Source organism: Cnephaeus nilssonii, assembly GCF_951640355.1.
Source record: "Cnephaeus nilssonii genome assembly, chromosome: 13".
NCBI lineage: Eukaryota > Metazoa > Chordata > Mammalia > Chiroptera > Vespertilionidae > Cnephaeus > Cnephaeus nilssonii.
Window position 1 is genome coordinate 47,713,626 of NC_137084.1, and position 15,614 is coordinate 47,729,239.

The 15,614-nt window shown below is 45.3% G+C and overlaps 1 protein-coding gene across 1 annotated transcript in view; it reads right to left on the reverse strand.

Annotated features, from left to right (window-relative positions):
- The window catches only part of TENM4 (teneurin transmembrane protein 4), a 222,614-nt gene that overhangs the window by 180,868 nt on the left and 26,132 nt on the right, over positions 1-15,614 (reverse strand). The window contains exons 4-6 of the mRNA XM_079787610.1: positions 10,127-10,297; positions 2,974-3,188; positions 443-653 (exon numbers count right to left, since the gene is read on the reverse strand). Coding sequence (XP_079643736.1) covers positions 443-653; positions 2,974-3,188; positions 10,127-10,297 — 597 coding nt within the window. The remainder of the gene's footprint in view (positions 1-442; positions 654-2,973; positions 3,189-10,126; positions 10,298-15,614) is intronic.

Here is a 15,614-nt window from a genome sequence, read left to right on the forward strand (position 1 = left end):
CAAATAACAAATCAGTGAGTTGAACCAAGGGAGAGAAAAAAAAAAATGAAGGTGTTGGAGAAGTTTCAAGAAGAGAAATGTTGCCTCCGTGTGGAAGGTCATCCAGGGTTCCTGTGTCACTGTCAGTCCCCTCCCACCCAGGACTTGAAATGTAGCTGCCGGTCCACACACCATGCCACTGGCCACACAAGGAAGGCAGTGGGCAACAGCCTGGGCTCAGGGCCCAGCCCAGAATGCCTTCCAGCCCTTCCTGTCACCCCTTCCCTCATCTCCCTATGGCTCACTGTCCAAAGGTCAGACGGCCTGATGCCAGAGGGCAGGTGGCATCTGCAGCTCTGGGCAGGACACATTCCCCCGTCAGCCTTAGCTCCCAGCATCCCCGAGCATCTTCTCACGCAAAGAGACAACATCCCACAGACCCCAGAGGGTGGCGGTTCCTTACCAATGGCAGTGGTGAGAAATGAAACCACTTCCGACTCCTTCCCGTCATTGTAAAAAGCCAGGTGCCAGATGCCTGAATCCAAGTACTGGATGAAGCCGGTCTCATGGCTGGAGGGTGGGACGGCTCCCCGGGACTGGCGCTGGGGCCCCTCCAGGCTCCGTGCCTCCTGGGTCAGGAGCCTCCTTCCATCCAGCAGCTCCACAAAGTCAAACTGAAGTACAGAGAGAGCACGGTTAGTAGCGGATCTGCTTTGCCACAGTGCTGGCTTCTTTTTTCAGGCTTCTCCTGGGGAGAACCCAGGGAACACACCTGAGATGGGCAAGACAGGCTAAAGCCGCATGAAGCTTGATGGACACCTCCAAGTCCTCCCCAGAACCCATTTTCTCAGGGCAATAGTCTGCTTATTCTCTGTGGGTGCAGAACAATTGGTGGGTTCTTCTCTGGCCTCATTCTGCTTTAACTTTGGTGTGTGTGTGGTAAGTCTTCATCTGGCTGAGTCTGGCCCAGGACAACCAAGCTTTTCCAATGGTGGGCACGTGATCAGACCCAGCCACTTATCGAGTGAGCGCCAACTCTGTGGAACCCCGGGGTTGGGACTGGAGCCCTGGACGTGCCTTAAATGTCAGTCAAGTGCAAATGAAAAGTTCATTTATATCTATCTTCTTTTTGTCAATGGTTCTAAGCGCTCCAGTATCAGGGAGCAGTTTTAACTGAATTAGCTCAAAACTCTATCAATAATTACATGCTCTGTCAAACACAATTGCCAATTGATCCGAGCCTGCTAGTATGAGACTCAGGAGAAGTCAGACACATGGTGTTAACAACAGGAAGATGGTTAAGTCCTACTGGCTTACTAGCAAGCAAATTGAGCTTTCTTTCTTTCTTTCTTTCTTTCTTTCTTTCTTTCTTTCTTTCTTTCTTTCTTTCTTTCTTTCTCTATATAACTATTTTTCTTTCTTTTTAAAAAAATTCTTTATTGTTTAAAGTATTACATATGTCTCCTTTTCCCCTCATTGACCTCTCCTGGGCTGTTCCCACCCCCCAGCACATGCCCTCACCCTCTATGTCTGTGTTCATGGGTTATGCTTATATGCATGCATACAAGTCCTTTGGTTGATCTCTTACCCTCCCCTCTCCCCTGCCTTCCCTCTGAGGTTGGTCAGTCTGTTCGATGCTTTTATGTCTCTGGATCTATTTTGTTCATTCGTTTATGTTGTTCATTATATTCCACAAATGAGAGAGATCATGTGATATTTATCTTTCTCTGACTGGCTTATTTCGCTTAGCATAATGCTCTCCAGGTCCATATTTAAAAAAACAACACCAAGATATTTATTTTATCTCATAAAAAATGTCTGAAGGCATGAATCTAGGGCTAGCATCTCAGTTCTACAAAGAAATCAGGGGCCAGGCTTTCTCTATTTTTCTGTGACTCCATCCTTAGCAAATGTATCTATCTAGCTGTTACCTAAAAACCTTAATGACTGGTGCTAGGAGACTGCATTTGGCCTGGGGATGTCTGCTGAATGCCTGCAGATTTATGTTACTCCAATCCCAGAGCTGGGAGGGCCTTACAAGTCTGTTCTTTACCCATCATGACTGGTAATATGTCAATCATCTGGGCTGAGTTTATGAAGTGTTTCAGGCACGCATATGTCTGAGTAAATGTGAAACTCTGAAGGAGAGAAAGAATGCCCGAGACTAGGGAAATAACATGTACTCTGATCCAGACCCTGCACTAGCTGCCTTATAAATGCTATTCTTTATTCTTCATAACAGCCCTGCAGAGTAGGTCTTGTTTTCACCATTTGACAGATTAGGAAATTGCTCTGAGAGGGTAACAGGCTCCAGGTTTCACAGCTGATAATGAGAGGTCTGTTGGATTCAAACTCAGGTCTGTCTGACTCCAAAGTACACACATTTTTTCCTCTATATTTCCCAGAATTTAATTTAGGAGACTGGGTGATAGTAGAAAGGCAATGCGACATTTCCTAGAATTCCCTCCCCTTAAAAAGCCCCAGGGATGTAACCCTACTTATCTGAAAGGCAGGGTCTGAGAGAAGGTAAACGGATGAGTGGATTACCCTATATAATAAAAGCCTCATATGCTAAGTGTCCAACCGTTCGACTGTTCAACCAGTCCCTATGATGTGTACTGACCACCAGGGGGCAGACACTCCAATGGGTAGGTTAGCTTGCTGCTGGGGTCCAGCCAATCAGGACTGGGTGGGACAGGCCCACCATGCCCTGGAGCTCTCCCGTGGTCCCTCCCCAGCCGGATCATGCACCAGTGGGGTCTCTCAGCCTGGCCTGTGCCTTCTCGAAATCCGGGACCCCTCAGGGGATGTCGGAGAGCCAGTTTCGGCCTGATCTCCTCAGGCCAGGCAGGCCGAGGGACCCCACCTCTAGTAAATATATAAAATTTCCTTCAAGCTGAAGGACGCAGGCTTAAGCATTAGGCTTCTTGTCTGCTGGTTAAGAGTTGAGGTAGGCACCCTGGAGATCAGCAGGGCGGGTGGGATTCTGGTTACCTGTGTGTGTGAAGGTGGAAGGCCTTTTCTGCCATAAATGCCGACCAGCGCCGCCTTTCCCAGAGACACGTTGAACTTCAGATGCACGGGGTGGTCTATGAACACCTGAGATCTCCAGAACGTGCCAGGAGGAATCTTCTGGGAAGCCCGTCTCCCCACGTCGATTTCTCCTGAGTCTATAAAACTGTCCTCTGGAAAGAAACTACTGGGCTTTCCTACCAAGACACAGGGAAGGGAAGACAAAACATCATGATTAGACACAGGTGAGTCAAGCGATTAGTGCATTCAAATGAGCAGGGCGCCCCTCTGCCTCGCACTCCTCTCTACGACAGTCTGCTGCCAGCCACCCCCTCACCCCCCAATTCCCCTAATGAGAGTTAGGAGTGCCCAGACGGTTTCCCAGTGATACTCAAATTGTTCTGCTAAAAATACTCATTCCTCCACAGCAGTGTGGGTCCTCCCCAAGGGCCATCTGTTTACTGCATCATTCCACAGCTTGTTAAGATATATTGTGATCCTAAAAATAATCATTTGCTGTCACACGAGAATAAGTGTGTGTGCGTGTGTGTACGTGTGTGTGTGTGCATGTGCATGCTCGCACGTGTGTGTGTGTGTGTGTGTGTGTGTGTGTGTGTGTGTGAAAGCGTACATGCTAAAATAGAAAGGCTGGAGGAAACAAGATGCTATTATTCAATTTCCAACTAAGAATGGTCCTCCCGGCTGTAGGAAGCAGGACCCGAGTGGAGTAAGGCATTTTACAAGTTCACTAGTTTATATATAATTGGAATTCAAATTCTGAGGCTGAGATATGTGGATAGGGTTTCTGTTGGGAGCAGGGGTAGGGTTGGAGAAGACGAGGAAGAGGGAGGAAAAATGCTTCTTTGTCTAGGATGGGAGGTCTTTGAATGTCATTTCTGTGCTAAAGAGGGTAAAGTTGAAGGAATTTCTCAAGTTCAGGCACAAAGGCTATGACATGCTTGGAAATTGGACCCAGGCCCCCAACCCTGTAAACTGCAGGGAAGTCAGGGGTGGTGGTGGTTAGGAGTAAGGTCTCTTGATTATTTCTGTCACCAATCAGGAGAGTCACAGCTTTCTGGGGGCACCCCAAGTGCCAGGAAGGAAGACTACTTATCAAACTTCCTCTATTTAGTAATTAAACACATTCACATGTGAAAAATATAAACCCTCACTTCCTGCCAGACCTTGGCATTCTGAGGAGTTGGGAGGGAGCAGGAGACTCTAGGGATGTAAGAAGACCACCCTTAGGATGATGACAAGCCAAAACCAAGTCAACAAATTATTTGTCATTAGAAAACACCCCCTGGCCATCCTAGTTCCAAGCCTGTTGTGTTGTTAGAGCTGTTGGAAGAGACACTTTAGAGAACAAGAATCCATTTGTAAAGAAAACACGTTTCTGGGGACTTTTTATGAAAAACATTTGGGGAATAAGAAATTAAAACGTCTTTTCCCCCTAGCTTTGTAAGAGTCCTTACAAAGCACATTTTATGCTGAAATGGAGCTTGGCAGGGCACTGTTGTAGTCATAAAATATTGTACTGTTTTAAATAATACAATTCAATTTAAATGTTAAACTTCTCCATATGTTATCATTCCCTTATAAACTCCCAGGCAGAAACATCAGGTTTTTAGCTTCGAACCATTAAATGTTATTTTAATTAAATATATGCCAACAAAAAAAGTTAAAATGCATGCTCTCAATAAAAGTACCACTAGTATTCTGTCATTAGCATGGGAAAGAGCTTGCATTTAATTCCTTTGTGGAAGCAACGTGCCCCAGACTTTTACCTTGAAAGTGGAGACAGGCACAAACCACCACGTAGTGGTTCAAAGTTCAAAGACAGAAGCCAAATTCGAAAAGCATTAAGATGGAAGAGAATTACTTTCCCATTCTTCCTTATCTGATTTCTGGTTTCCCAATACCACAATCCTTTTATAGTCCAGGTAGAAAATAGTACACCCTTGAGCTTCTAATTCTGCTAGGGAAGCAGAAGTCTGAGGGAGTACGAAACAAAAACGGGATGAGTTCTGGGCTTTTTACTCCTAGAAACTGCAGAGGGAAAAAACATGAGATTGCTAATTCTAAGGACTCGTTTCCTTTGTGAGTGGGTGGGAGTCAGAGCTGGTGAGAGTGGAGAAGGGCCTGCCTCCCACTAATCTGTATGTCTGAGAATAAATAACAAGATCGTCTCCCGAATTTCAGCATGCTGTTGGGAAACCAGGCACAGTTCATTTTCCCTTCAGTGAGCATGTCTGCATGAGACGGCTATTGAAGTAGCTCCTTTAGCCTCACAGGTCAGGGGCCAAGCCCAGAGACTCTCAGGAGGTCTGCTGGCCCAGGGGCATGAATAAATTGGCTCTTATTCCAGAAGAGGGAGGGGCAGAGGGAGGGGAATATTTTTTTTCTATCACTCTAGTATTTCACCAAAGACACCAAAAAAAAGGGGGGGGGGAATTGTCTTTGGTGTGTATACAGTGAAATCAAAATAGTAAATTCTGGTCTAGGCACCCCTCACCCTCCGGCCCAGGGCTTTGACTTTTTTTGGCTGAGACTGTAAGGGCCACTCTGGTGCTTTGGTTCAAAAGTGACCTTGGACCAGAAGTCACCCTGTCGAGATCCTTAGGGAAGGGGCCACAACCTGGCCTAAAGGCCATGTTTGAGAGGGGGAAATTTAACCTCTATTATTCTTCTTCCCCTCTGGTCCTCAGAGGTCCCCTAGACTAACCACCTGGATGAGATGGGGGCTTTTCAGGGGAGAGGGCTGCAGCCTGCCGGGTCCTGGGCCTGCTGAGAAAGAGGTGTGAGACTGGCTGGGCTGAGGGCTGTTCAGAGTGAAACCACCCCATCCTTTCCTGCCTTTAAAAAATCCGTCTTGCTGTCTTCCTTCCAGATGCCATAACCCAGGATTCTTTGCTCTTAATTCTGAGCACCAAGCTGTGAGCACTGGGACAGAAAACATCCCACTACACAGCAAAACCCAGCAGTGGTGGAGAAATGAGAGAGGGAAGAGGCAACTGGAGGAGAAAAGGCCTGTGTATAAAATTCATTTTACCCCTACAGACATTCTGGAAAATAATAATAATAATAAAAAGTAGTGGTAATAGTAATGAAGGTAGAGGTAGTAGTTTTAGCTACCATGTATTGAACACTAACTACATGACAGGGAATTTCACATATCTTAGGTCAGTTAATTCTCACATGATTAAATGTATGTCCTGAGGCTCAGAATGCTTAAGAAACACTGGGAGATGAGCCCATTTGAAGTTCGCTTTTACTATTAGAATATGGCTTCTTAGAGCATGGCATTGACGAATGGTTAATCTCAACTCTTCAAAGACATTCTCGATGGGGGCAGAGTGCGCTGGCCCTCTTTAAGGGCAAGAATCCAATTTAATGCACAGTCCCTACAGGCTAAGTAGCAAGGCCGGAGCAGGCAAATCCAAGACCCAGTGACAAACTTCCGGGCATCCTGGGGTACCAGAAGTCGACAATTTTTATGAAGTTGGAACCTGCAAACAGGCCTAAAAGGTGACAATCAGCATCTCGGACATTCATAAGAAGGACACTGTCCAATCAGTGGGTGCCCCCAGAGGCTTAGCAAACTGCTCAAAGTACTTAACTCAGGATTAGGGACCACCAACAGCACGATTAGGTTTCACAAGGCAGATTCTACTGATAATGGCCCTTTTCTTTGTAAATATATACAAATTCAGGCTTCCTGTAGCAATGCTGTGCAAATACACCATCATGTTTATGAAATAAATTTCTCAACAAATTTCTGAAATGATCGGATAGCTCAGTAAAATGTGCAAGATTTGGAAGAACTGAAATTTCATGCACTGCCCAGTTACTTTCCTGAACTCAGTCCTAAATTGCTAATCAACTAATATCTCCCCTCCTCCTTCTACCCTTTTTTGTTCTTTTCAATGCAATAACTTGCACAAAGGATTCTTTAGTTTCCTTAGCAACTGTTTGAAATTTATTTGGTTATCAAAATAAGCTGTTTCATTTTGGAGAGCCCAGCTGAGCCTGCATGCAGCAATTTGCATGGTTCAAACTGATGGGCAATTCTGATTTCATTGCAGAAAGAAGAAAATGCTATCCCTAGTCCACCAATTCAACCATCAGAAATGCTTGTTTATTCATGGCTTTTCCCCCCTTCTCCATTAATGCATAACATAAGTTCCCGTGGCTTTACTTGCAAAAGCTGCTGTATTTGGTTTCTGCCCTATGACAACCCTGAAATGGTTATAGCCACGTTGAAAATATAGTATATACTGCAGTTTGATGTTATTCTGAAAGACATGGTGAACATTTAAAATACTGTTTCATCATATGTTTTATTTGCATTACTAAATAATACTCAAAAATGCCCTGATCCTCTGCAGGATCTTTGAGGATAAAATGTTAATCAGTCTGGATTTCTGAGATTCTAATAACTGATATGGAATGACTTTGAATTTGAATAGACAAGAAGAAAGGAACCAGGATTTGTTGAGTGCCTCTTCACCACTAGCATTTGAAAAAAATAGGTATCATCCTTGTTCTACAAATGAGGAAACTAAGACCAAAAGAGATGGAGTAACTGGCATGAATTTAATAGAGCTGATAAATGGCAGGGCCAGGAGTCAAACCCTGGACTGTCTGCTGCAAGGCCCATTTATCCTTTTTCCATCATACCCCACTGCTTCCCTCATCATTGTGGGACAGGGTCTCTGAACCTAATTCTGGAATCAGCTCTCCTCTTTGATACCCTCACCGGGGACAGGAAATATGCACTCACATCAGGGTTAGAAACTTTCCCCCTTGAGATGTGTCTAAGGAATTCGATTTTTTAACATCACGATTTAAAGCATTAACTGAGTAGACATTGGTTTGACCAAGGCAAAAGAAGTTAAGAACCACGTGGTCTCACATAAACTTTATAGAAAGCTTTTTCCACTGTTTTTTTTGGAGTGTTTTCTTGTTACAGTAATTGCTTTTGATGCTGACCACTTTCCAGCACTGTACTGCATTTCAGGGGTTGGTAAATAAGATTTCTATTTGCATTAGTAATGACAGATAACCCCTTTAAGCAAAAATACTCCAATTAAAGTAAACCAATAAGCTGGTGCAATTGTATTTTGTCTGTTATCTGCGCCTCCTGCTCCTTGCCTAAACAATCCACAAACTAATTTCATTAGAGTGAGATATTTCAGATACATCCAACTCCTGTTTAAAGAATGCTTGATAGAGATCATGGGGGGGGGGGAGAAAATACATTTTGCTAAATGAGACCCTTTACCAATAGGTTTAGGGTTAAACATGTCTTCAATCTGCATTTGTGCATGCTGATCTAAAGACAGTCTTCATTTCATGGTATTCACCTGCAGCATCTGACACTGTAACTGGCTTGGGCATCACGAACCAACAAGCAGGACCATGGACAGGACCAACTTGAAAAAAATTCTAAGAGCCATCTGGCTAGTCCTCTGATGATTCTATGACTAATTTCATATGTAGAACTTGCTAATTAGAATGGGCCTTAGAGATCATCTAGCTCCACAACCTCCCCGTAAAGAGAAGGAAAGTGAAGCCCAGAAGGTCTTTTCAAGGGATTTGCTTAAGGTGACATTATAGGCAGCTGGACTTGAATTCAGGGCTCCTGATTCCTAAGCCAGAGCTCTTCCCATGGTCCTATGCATGTGCCCTCCTATCCTAATACAGGGCAAAGAAAGTGTAAATTATTCAAGGTTTGAAGTCTTAAAATCTTTGGAAAGGAGAAGATGGGCTTTGTTCTGTGGAAATACCCCCCAGTTCGCATCCCTTAAAGATGACTACAGGTAAAAAGTTGATTTTGGCCTTAGAGATCATCATTTCAGAGGTCATGAGTAGATACCCCAACAAGCATATGCTACCCTATTAACCAAATTGTTGCTTGGAAGGCAAATCCTGAAAGGCCAGAGAAGCTCAGAAGCCATGACCTGAAAGTTAAATGAAAGGAAAGGTAAGATGTAAGCAGTAGGATAGGAGGCAGCCATGGCCACTTTGCTGACTGAGTTAACACGAGAGAGAGAGAGAGAGAGAGAGAGAGAGAGAGAGAGAGAGAGAGAGAGAGAGAATGACCTCCTGACTGGCTCATAAGTTCAGACATCTTTCCTGGTACCATTTTCTGTGAGTTTGCATCACTCTTGGCTGACAGTGAAAGAATTTGTATTGATACCATGCTAGAAAGACCCCTAAGAAATTCAGAACATGGGTCTAATGATGTCCCATTTAAGAAAGCCAAACTCCAAATGTCACCACCATTTTCATCAATGATAGAAAAATAAATTCATGCCTAGTGTACAATGGATTTCTCATCCATGTCTCCTTCAGGGGCTTGTAACCATAGGGTTAGTCAGGAAGAACAAGTTGTGGGAGAGCAAGAGCCACAGAGACCTGGGTTCAGATTCCAAACTCCATTATTTACTGGTGGGTGACTCTGGCCAAGTCACTTCATTCATGTGACCTTTAGTGTTGCATCTGAAATGGGTATAAACAAATCTACTTACCTCACAGAATCCCCGTGAGGATTAAATGAAATGCTCTTGACAAAAATCTTTGAAATGAGCACACTGTACAAACACTAATGATTATTGGTATTGCATACGAGGAAACCAGAGCTCAGAAAAATGAGGCGACTTCCTCAAGGTCACATGGCTGGAAGGTGCTAGAACACCTGAACTGGTGTTTCCATTAAACCACAAGGGACCAAGTTTATTTTAATGACAACACACCATCTACCCACCTCACCAGGCCCGGCTCCCAGAAATGCCCCTTCACCCCATGAGGTTGCCCCCCAAGAGCTTGTCTGGATCCCACATAATCAGAGGTGGCCACCCCAGCAGTGAGCAAGCCCAGAATGCTTCCCTGGAGGCATGAGATGGGATACCGCCGAGCACCAGGAGCCCCACCCAGGCCCTGCCATGAGCTCACAGTGACAGGAGCTGTGATGAGGACACAGGTGGACTGGCAGCCGGTGTGGAGTGCAGAGGGATGGAGGAAGCGCAGAGCATGGAGCTGTGAGTCAGGCACATGACGCGCATAATGGAGGTCTCCTTAGTTCAAAGGCAGACACAGAGGACTCACGACACGGACAACACAGCAACCCTACCTTCTGTGGCTCCTTTGCCTTTCCTGTCAGGGATCTCTAACCCAGTGCCCCCTGAGGGATACAGGGAGACGTCGGTTGGCACAGGCCAACTGCTGGCTGTGTCCTCCGTGATCTCATACATCTGCCCCTCCATCGGCTGCAGGTGCCAGTTTAGGCCAAACAGGTGCATGGCTGTGGTGAGCAATGAAAAAAGTCATCTTTTTCTGCTGGAGGTGGAAATGAAACTCCCAAGCCATGGGGGTTGGGGGGACAGGTGGTGGGGGGGAACACAGGGATTCAGGTCAGTTCAGTTCAGTGAGTAGCCCCTGAGGAGAGCTCGTGCAGTGCTAAGCCCTTCATAGGGGACGGGGGCCGCAGAGATGACTGAGGTGTGGACCCTGCCCCGGAGGACTCACAATCTAGTGGACCTGGGAGGGGGCAGGGAAGGGGAGTTTCAGGTCTGGGATTTGTGTTTTACTTCGGGGGAAAGTTGCCATTTTTATCACAAAGGGTTAATTTTCTTAATATAAAAATAACTCCTGCAAATAATAGGCAAAGTCCAACAACTCGGTTGGAAAATAGGCATAGGAACAGACAATTTACAGAATTAGAAATACAATCGGCTCTCAATTATATCAAAAGAGACTCTTAACATCACTCATAGGAGGAGAAATGCCAGTTAAACTTTGAAATCCTATTTTTCACATATGGTTTGGCAAAGATGAAAGAAGGTTGAAAATACACAGTGCTGGCAGAGAGCAGGAAACAGGCACTCTCATACTTGGCTTGTGCGAGCAAAAGCTGGTATACATCCATGGAGGGCAATTTGACAAAAGCTGTCAAGTTTAAAATACACATACCCTTTACCCTGGAATCAGTTTCACATTCTAGAAACTTCTCCTCCAGACCCACTCTCCAGATACACACATACTAAGTGATGGATGTACACTCATTGATAAGGCTATTCACTGCAGCACTGTCTATAATAGCAAAATATTGGAAACCAGTCCCTCAATAAAGGGCTATATATATGCAAATCGACCATACCTTCGCTACACCCACAAGCCACGCCCACCAGCCACGCCCACCAGGAAACGTTGCAGGGACGCTGGGGTGGGGCTGAGGCTTTCCCAGCCTTGGGCACCAGCGGGAAGCCTGGACGGATCGCAGGCAACCACTGGGGGTCGGCTTCTAAGATCCGCAGCAGGGACGCTGGGTGCGGCCGATCCCAAGGCCGCCCGGGGCCAAGCCCCGACCCTGAAAGAAGGCAGAAGGCGGTGGCCACAGCTAAGGCCTGGGTCCCCAGTGCCGGCAGAAAACTGGTGCAGGCAGCCAGGTGAATGAAGGTCTATTGCACAAATCTTTGTGCAAACGGGCTGCTAGTATATATATATATATATATATATATATATATATATATATATATACTGTGCAACCATAAAAAAAAGAGTGAGGAAGTTTTTTGCATGTATTTTTGTATTTTTCTGGAGGGAAAATTATAACATGCAGAACAGTATATTTGATATACTACCACCTTCGGGCAAAAAAAAAAAATTCCTATACTAGTATATGTACAGAATATTTCTGGTAGGATATGAAAGACATTGGTGGCCGTGGGCGTGTCCTGTGAAGGAAGGAGATGCCAAGCGAAAGGGACAGAAGAGAGATTTACTTTTCACTGTATATCTATTGTACATTTCAACTTTGTAGCATGTGCATGTATTTCTGTTTTAAAAATACTTTCCAAGGGAGCAACTGCTAAAAAGGCTTGTGCAACAATCTAGATGGCCCATAAGATGCCGAAGAATGGACATGTCCCTAAAGATACTCAGAGCTAGAGAAGGCTAGGAAGCGTATTCCCAAAATATAGTACAAATGTCTGTTTAAATCCCATCTGAGGATTCACAAGACTTGAGCCTTGACGGTACTCTCCCTTCTGGGATGGCTACCCTGACTCCCCACATACACAGTTAAGCACTGCAGTGCCAGGATTCGCCCAGCATCCTGTGTGTAGCACCATGTGTTTGTTCAATAGGTTAACACTTTCTAAAAGCCCACTCTACGCCAGGATCTGTGGCTGGTCTACAGAGCCAGAACCGAATCAGATAGTCCTGCTTTGATAAGCTCACAGTCAAGTAGGGGAGACAGACAAGCTACAGAATCTGTTCTGAGGGACTAGAAGGCCCAGAGGAGGGGGTGACTGACCCACTAAGGGGCTTTAGGAACACAGGGGAGGATCTACAGAGATATGAAGGCCCAGAGTAATTAAATTGACTAAGGACCCACTATGTGCCAGGCAGCATGCGGGGTAATTTGTATACATTCCATCTAATTGTCATGGCCACCTTGCCAAACCCAATTTACAGATGTGCATATTAAGGCTCAGAAGGTTAATGAAAATTATAAAGATAAAACTATGATTTACTGAATGCTTACCATGTGCCAGGCATTGTGCTAAGAGCAGTAAAAATCATATTTCCTTTAATCCTCATAATAATCCTATGAGGTGAGTGTTAATACCATTTTACAGATGAAGAAACTAAGACACAATGACATCAATTAACACATGGAAGGTTAAATGGCTAACAAGTGGCAGATGGAGACAAGTGGCAGAATCCAAAACTGTTCAAATCCCGAAATCCTACACCTCCCATCTTTCTGGCTTGAAGGCCCAGGCTCTCCCCACTTCCCCAGGCTGCCTCTCACTAGCTCTATCTAGCAAGGCACGTGAGCCTGATAAGGATATTCCCCTGTAACACGTCAAGCAGACTCTGAGGCTTCACGTGCCTTTCTAGGTAGCAACCTAGGATTCCGTGAGGCGGACAGAAGGTGGTGTTACTTGGCCCCAGTCTCTGGCCAGGTCCACTGATGGTGGTGTTGAGGCGCCGTGTGACTGCCTTCAAGACACAAAGAAAACTGTGGAGGGTGAACACAGCACACCCTCCTGACTTCTGGTCCAGGCACAAGCCAACCCGAGAATACACACATTTAATTTAACCAGCGGGCGTACCCTGATAGCAGGAACAGAATCCGACCCTGTGTTTTCTCTTCGGTGACTGTGGTGCAGGGGAAAGTGTGAGGGACCAAAGGTAAGAAAACTGGGTTCGAAAACTAACTGCCACTTTCTAGCTCCAGTGTTCTCACCTGAGACGCAGGGATAAAAATGTTTCAAAGGGTTGTTGTATCAGATGAGATGAAATGCGGCCAGGGGCTTTGTAAATTGTCGGTATAGGTATATGGGATTAACTATGTTTTATAACCATTGTAATTGTACCATTGATGATCATGATAAAATAGTAGCTAACATTTATTGAGCACTTTTTAGGTCTCAGGGACTAAAATGCTGTACACTGCTTTTGACTATCTCTGTGTAGTTGTCAATAGTAATAAAAGTTAACTTGCCTGGAAGAAATGAACATTCGGCTATTTCCAAGGCTGAATTAGCTTACATTTCTGCTTACCTTCTTACTGTTTTAATCTATATATTGGCAACTCCAAGGTGATGGAGAAATGGTTTGAACTATGGACAACTCAGATCTATGGAGTTCAATGTGCAGGGCCTCCTTCCCCATCAGAATCAATGATTGCATCTCAGTGTGCAAAAGTGCTGTCTTGTTCAAAGGTCAGAGCATTAACTCATCCCAAGATGAAGAGAACTCTCAGAGTGTTGTGAAGAGAAACGTTTTTATCGTCTGAGCTTTCTCTTATTTTTCACAAGATGCAAAAGCAAGTCCTTGCTTCAGTCATTACACTGAGGGGGAAGAAAAGCCAGTGGGAGAAGTGTTACAGGTGAAAATGATCACAAGACCTGGTGTCCCAGGGAAGGGAAGGAGGGCAGGCCGGTCCCAGCAGTGGGGCAGGCTGTGGACCTAAAGCTAGGAGGTGCGCGTTGGCACTCCTTCCTCTTAGCTGTGCCCCCCACAATCATAAACAGAGGCCCCACACAGCTGTGCCCGTGGAAGATGAGCTCCTGAAAACCACCTGGGAAAGCAGAAGTCTGGGTTCAACTCAAACTTGGACCCTCCCCGAAGATGCGGGCATTCAGAAATCACTTAGGAAGCTGGTGGGCAGGGAAGTGAGCGCAGCCACCCAAGCTGGGCTGAGCAGAGTGAGCTTGCGGAGTAAGATGATGTGGGGTCAGAGATGTGAAGCTTGAATAGTGCTGCCTTAAAGCCAAAAAAAAAAAAAGGAAAAAGAAAAAGAAAAAAAAGGGACCCTTTGTCTGTGACCCAGAGCCTTAAACATAAGTCACACTCCGTTGTTTCACTGAATTGGCTGGTGGGTGGTTAATTTCATGGTTCTGGGTTCTGGGGGAGGAAAAGAGAGAAGGAAGAGAAATAGTTTGCCCTGTTTTCTTCCCAAAGGACACAACCCACGGTTAGCCAGACTGTCCAAGAATACAGATCTCAAGCAACCACGCCTCTTTATCATGGATGATCATCAAAATAATAATAGCAACACAAAACCAAATACCCAATGCTTTATTTACATTATCCAATTGAATCCACACATAAAAAATAATGAAAAACATCATTGAAGAATGTATACAATGCAACTGGAATAGAAATGGAGCTATAGGAATACACCATGATTTACTCCAAGAACTAAAGTAAGTCACCTAACACCGCAGAGCTGGTGGAAGATGGAGGCAGGTTTCAGAGTCAGGGGCCAGTGTTCCAAAGGATCTGGAAGTTAACAGCCAGGGATCCAAGAAAGCAAAGAAATGGAAATGCCCCTCTCCAGCCTGCTCTGAGGATGGACCGGACCATGGAAAAGTGTAGATGTATCATCATAGTCCTGGTTTCCTGAGGAATTAGTCCTAACCACTACCACCACCACCACAACCACCACAACCACCACCACCACCACCACCACCACCACCACCACCACCACCACCACCATGGATGCCCACCACAGAATTATCTAAATCACGCCCAGCGGTGGTCTGTATTTACAAACTGTGCAAAACTCTCCTCCAGTACACGAAAAGGGACGTAAATAAGAAACTTGATACTGGTTTTGCTTTTCAACTAGTTTGCAATTCAATGAAAAGGTGAAAAGATGCTGAAGAGTTCAGACAAAGGCTGTGGAAAGGCAGCAGGTTCAGAGATCACCCACTTTGAAATGTTAATGATTTCTGAGAGCCAAGAGCTGGGCTGGGGGAAGTTTCTTATTCCCTCAGCTCTGGTCAATCTGATGGGAGGCCTGACATTTCCCAGTTGCCTTTTCCTGCCCAGCAAGACAAGAGAGATGGCTGAGAAAGTGCAAGCTCCATCTTGACATTTTTTAAGAAAAATGCTCACTAGATGTGCAGACGTTGAAGGCTCCAGGCAGCACCTGGCCAGCAGGAGGCAATTAACAAAGTCATTATGCAGGAGTCACCAATACAAGTACAGGAGACTTCTCCCTGCACAATGCAGGCCTCCTTCCAAAAACCCAATGCATCTGTCACTCAGCAGTTCCTGGTAGTGAGTACAGATGGTTATAACCACAACTGCTGATTCCAGTG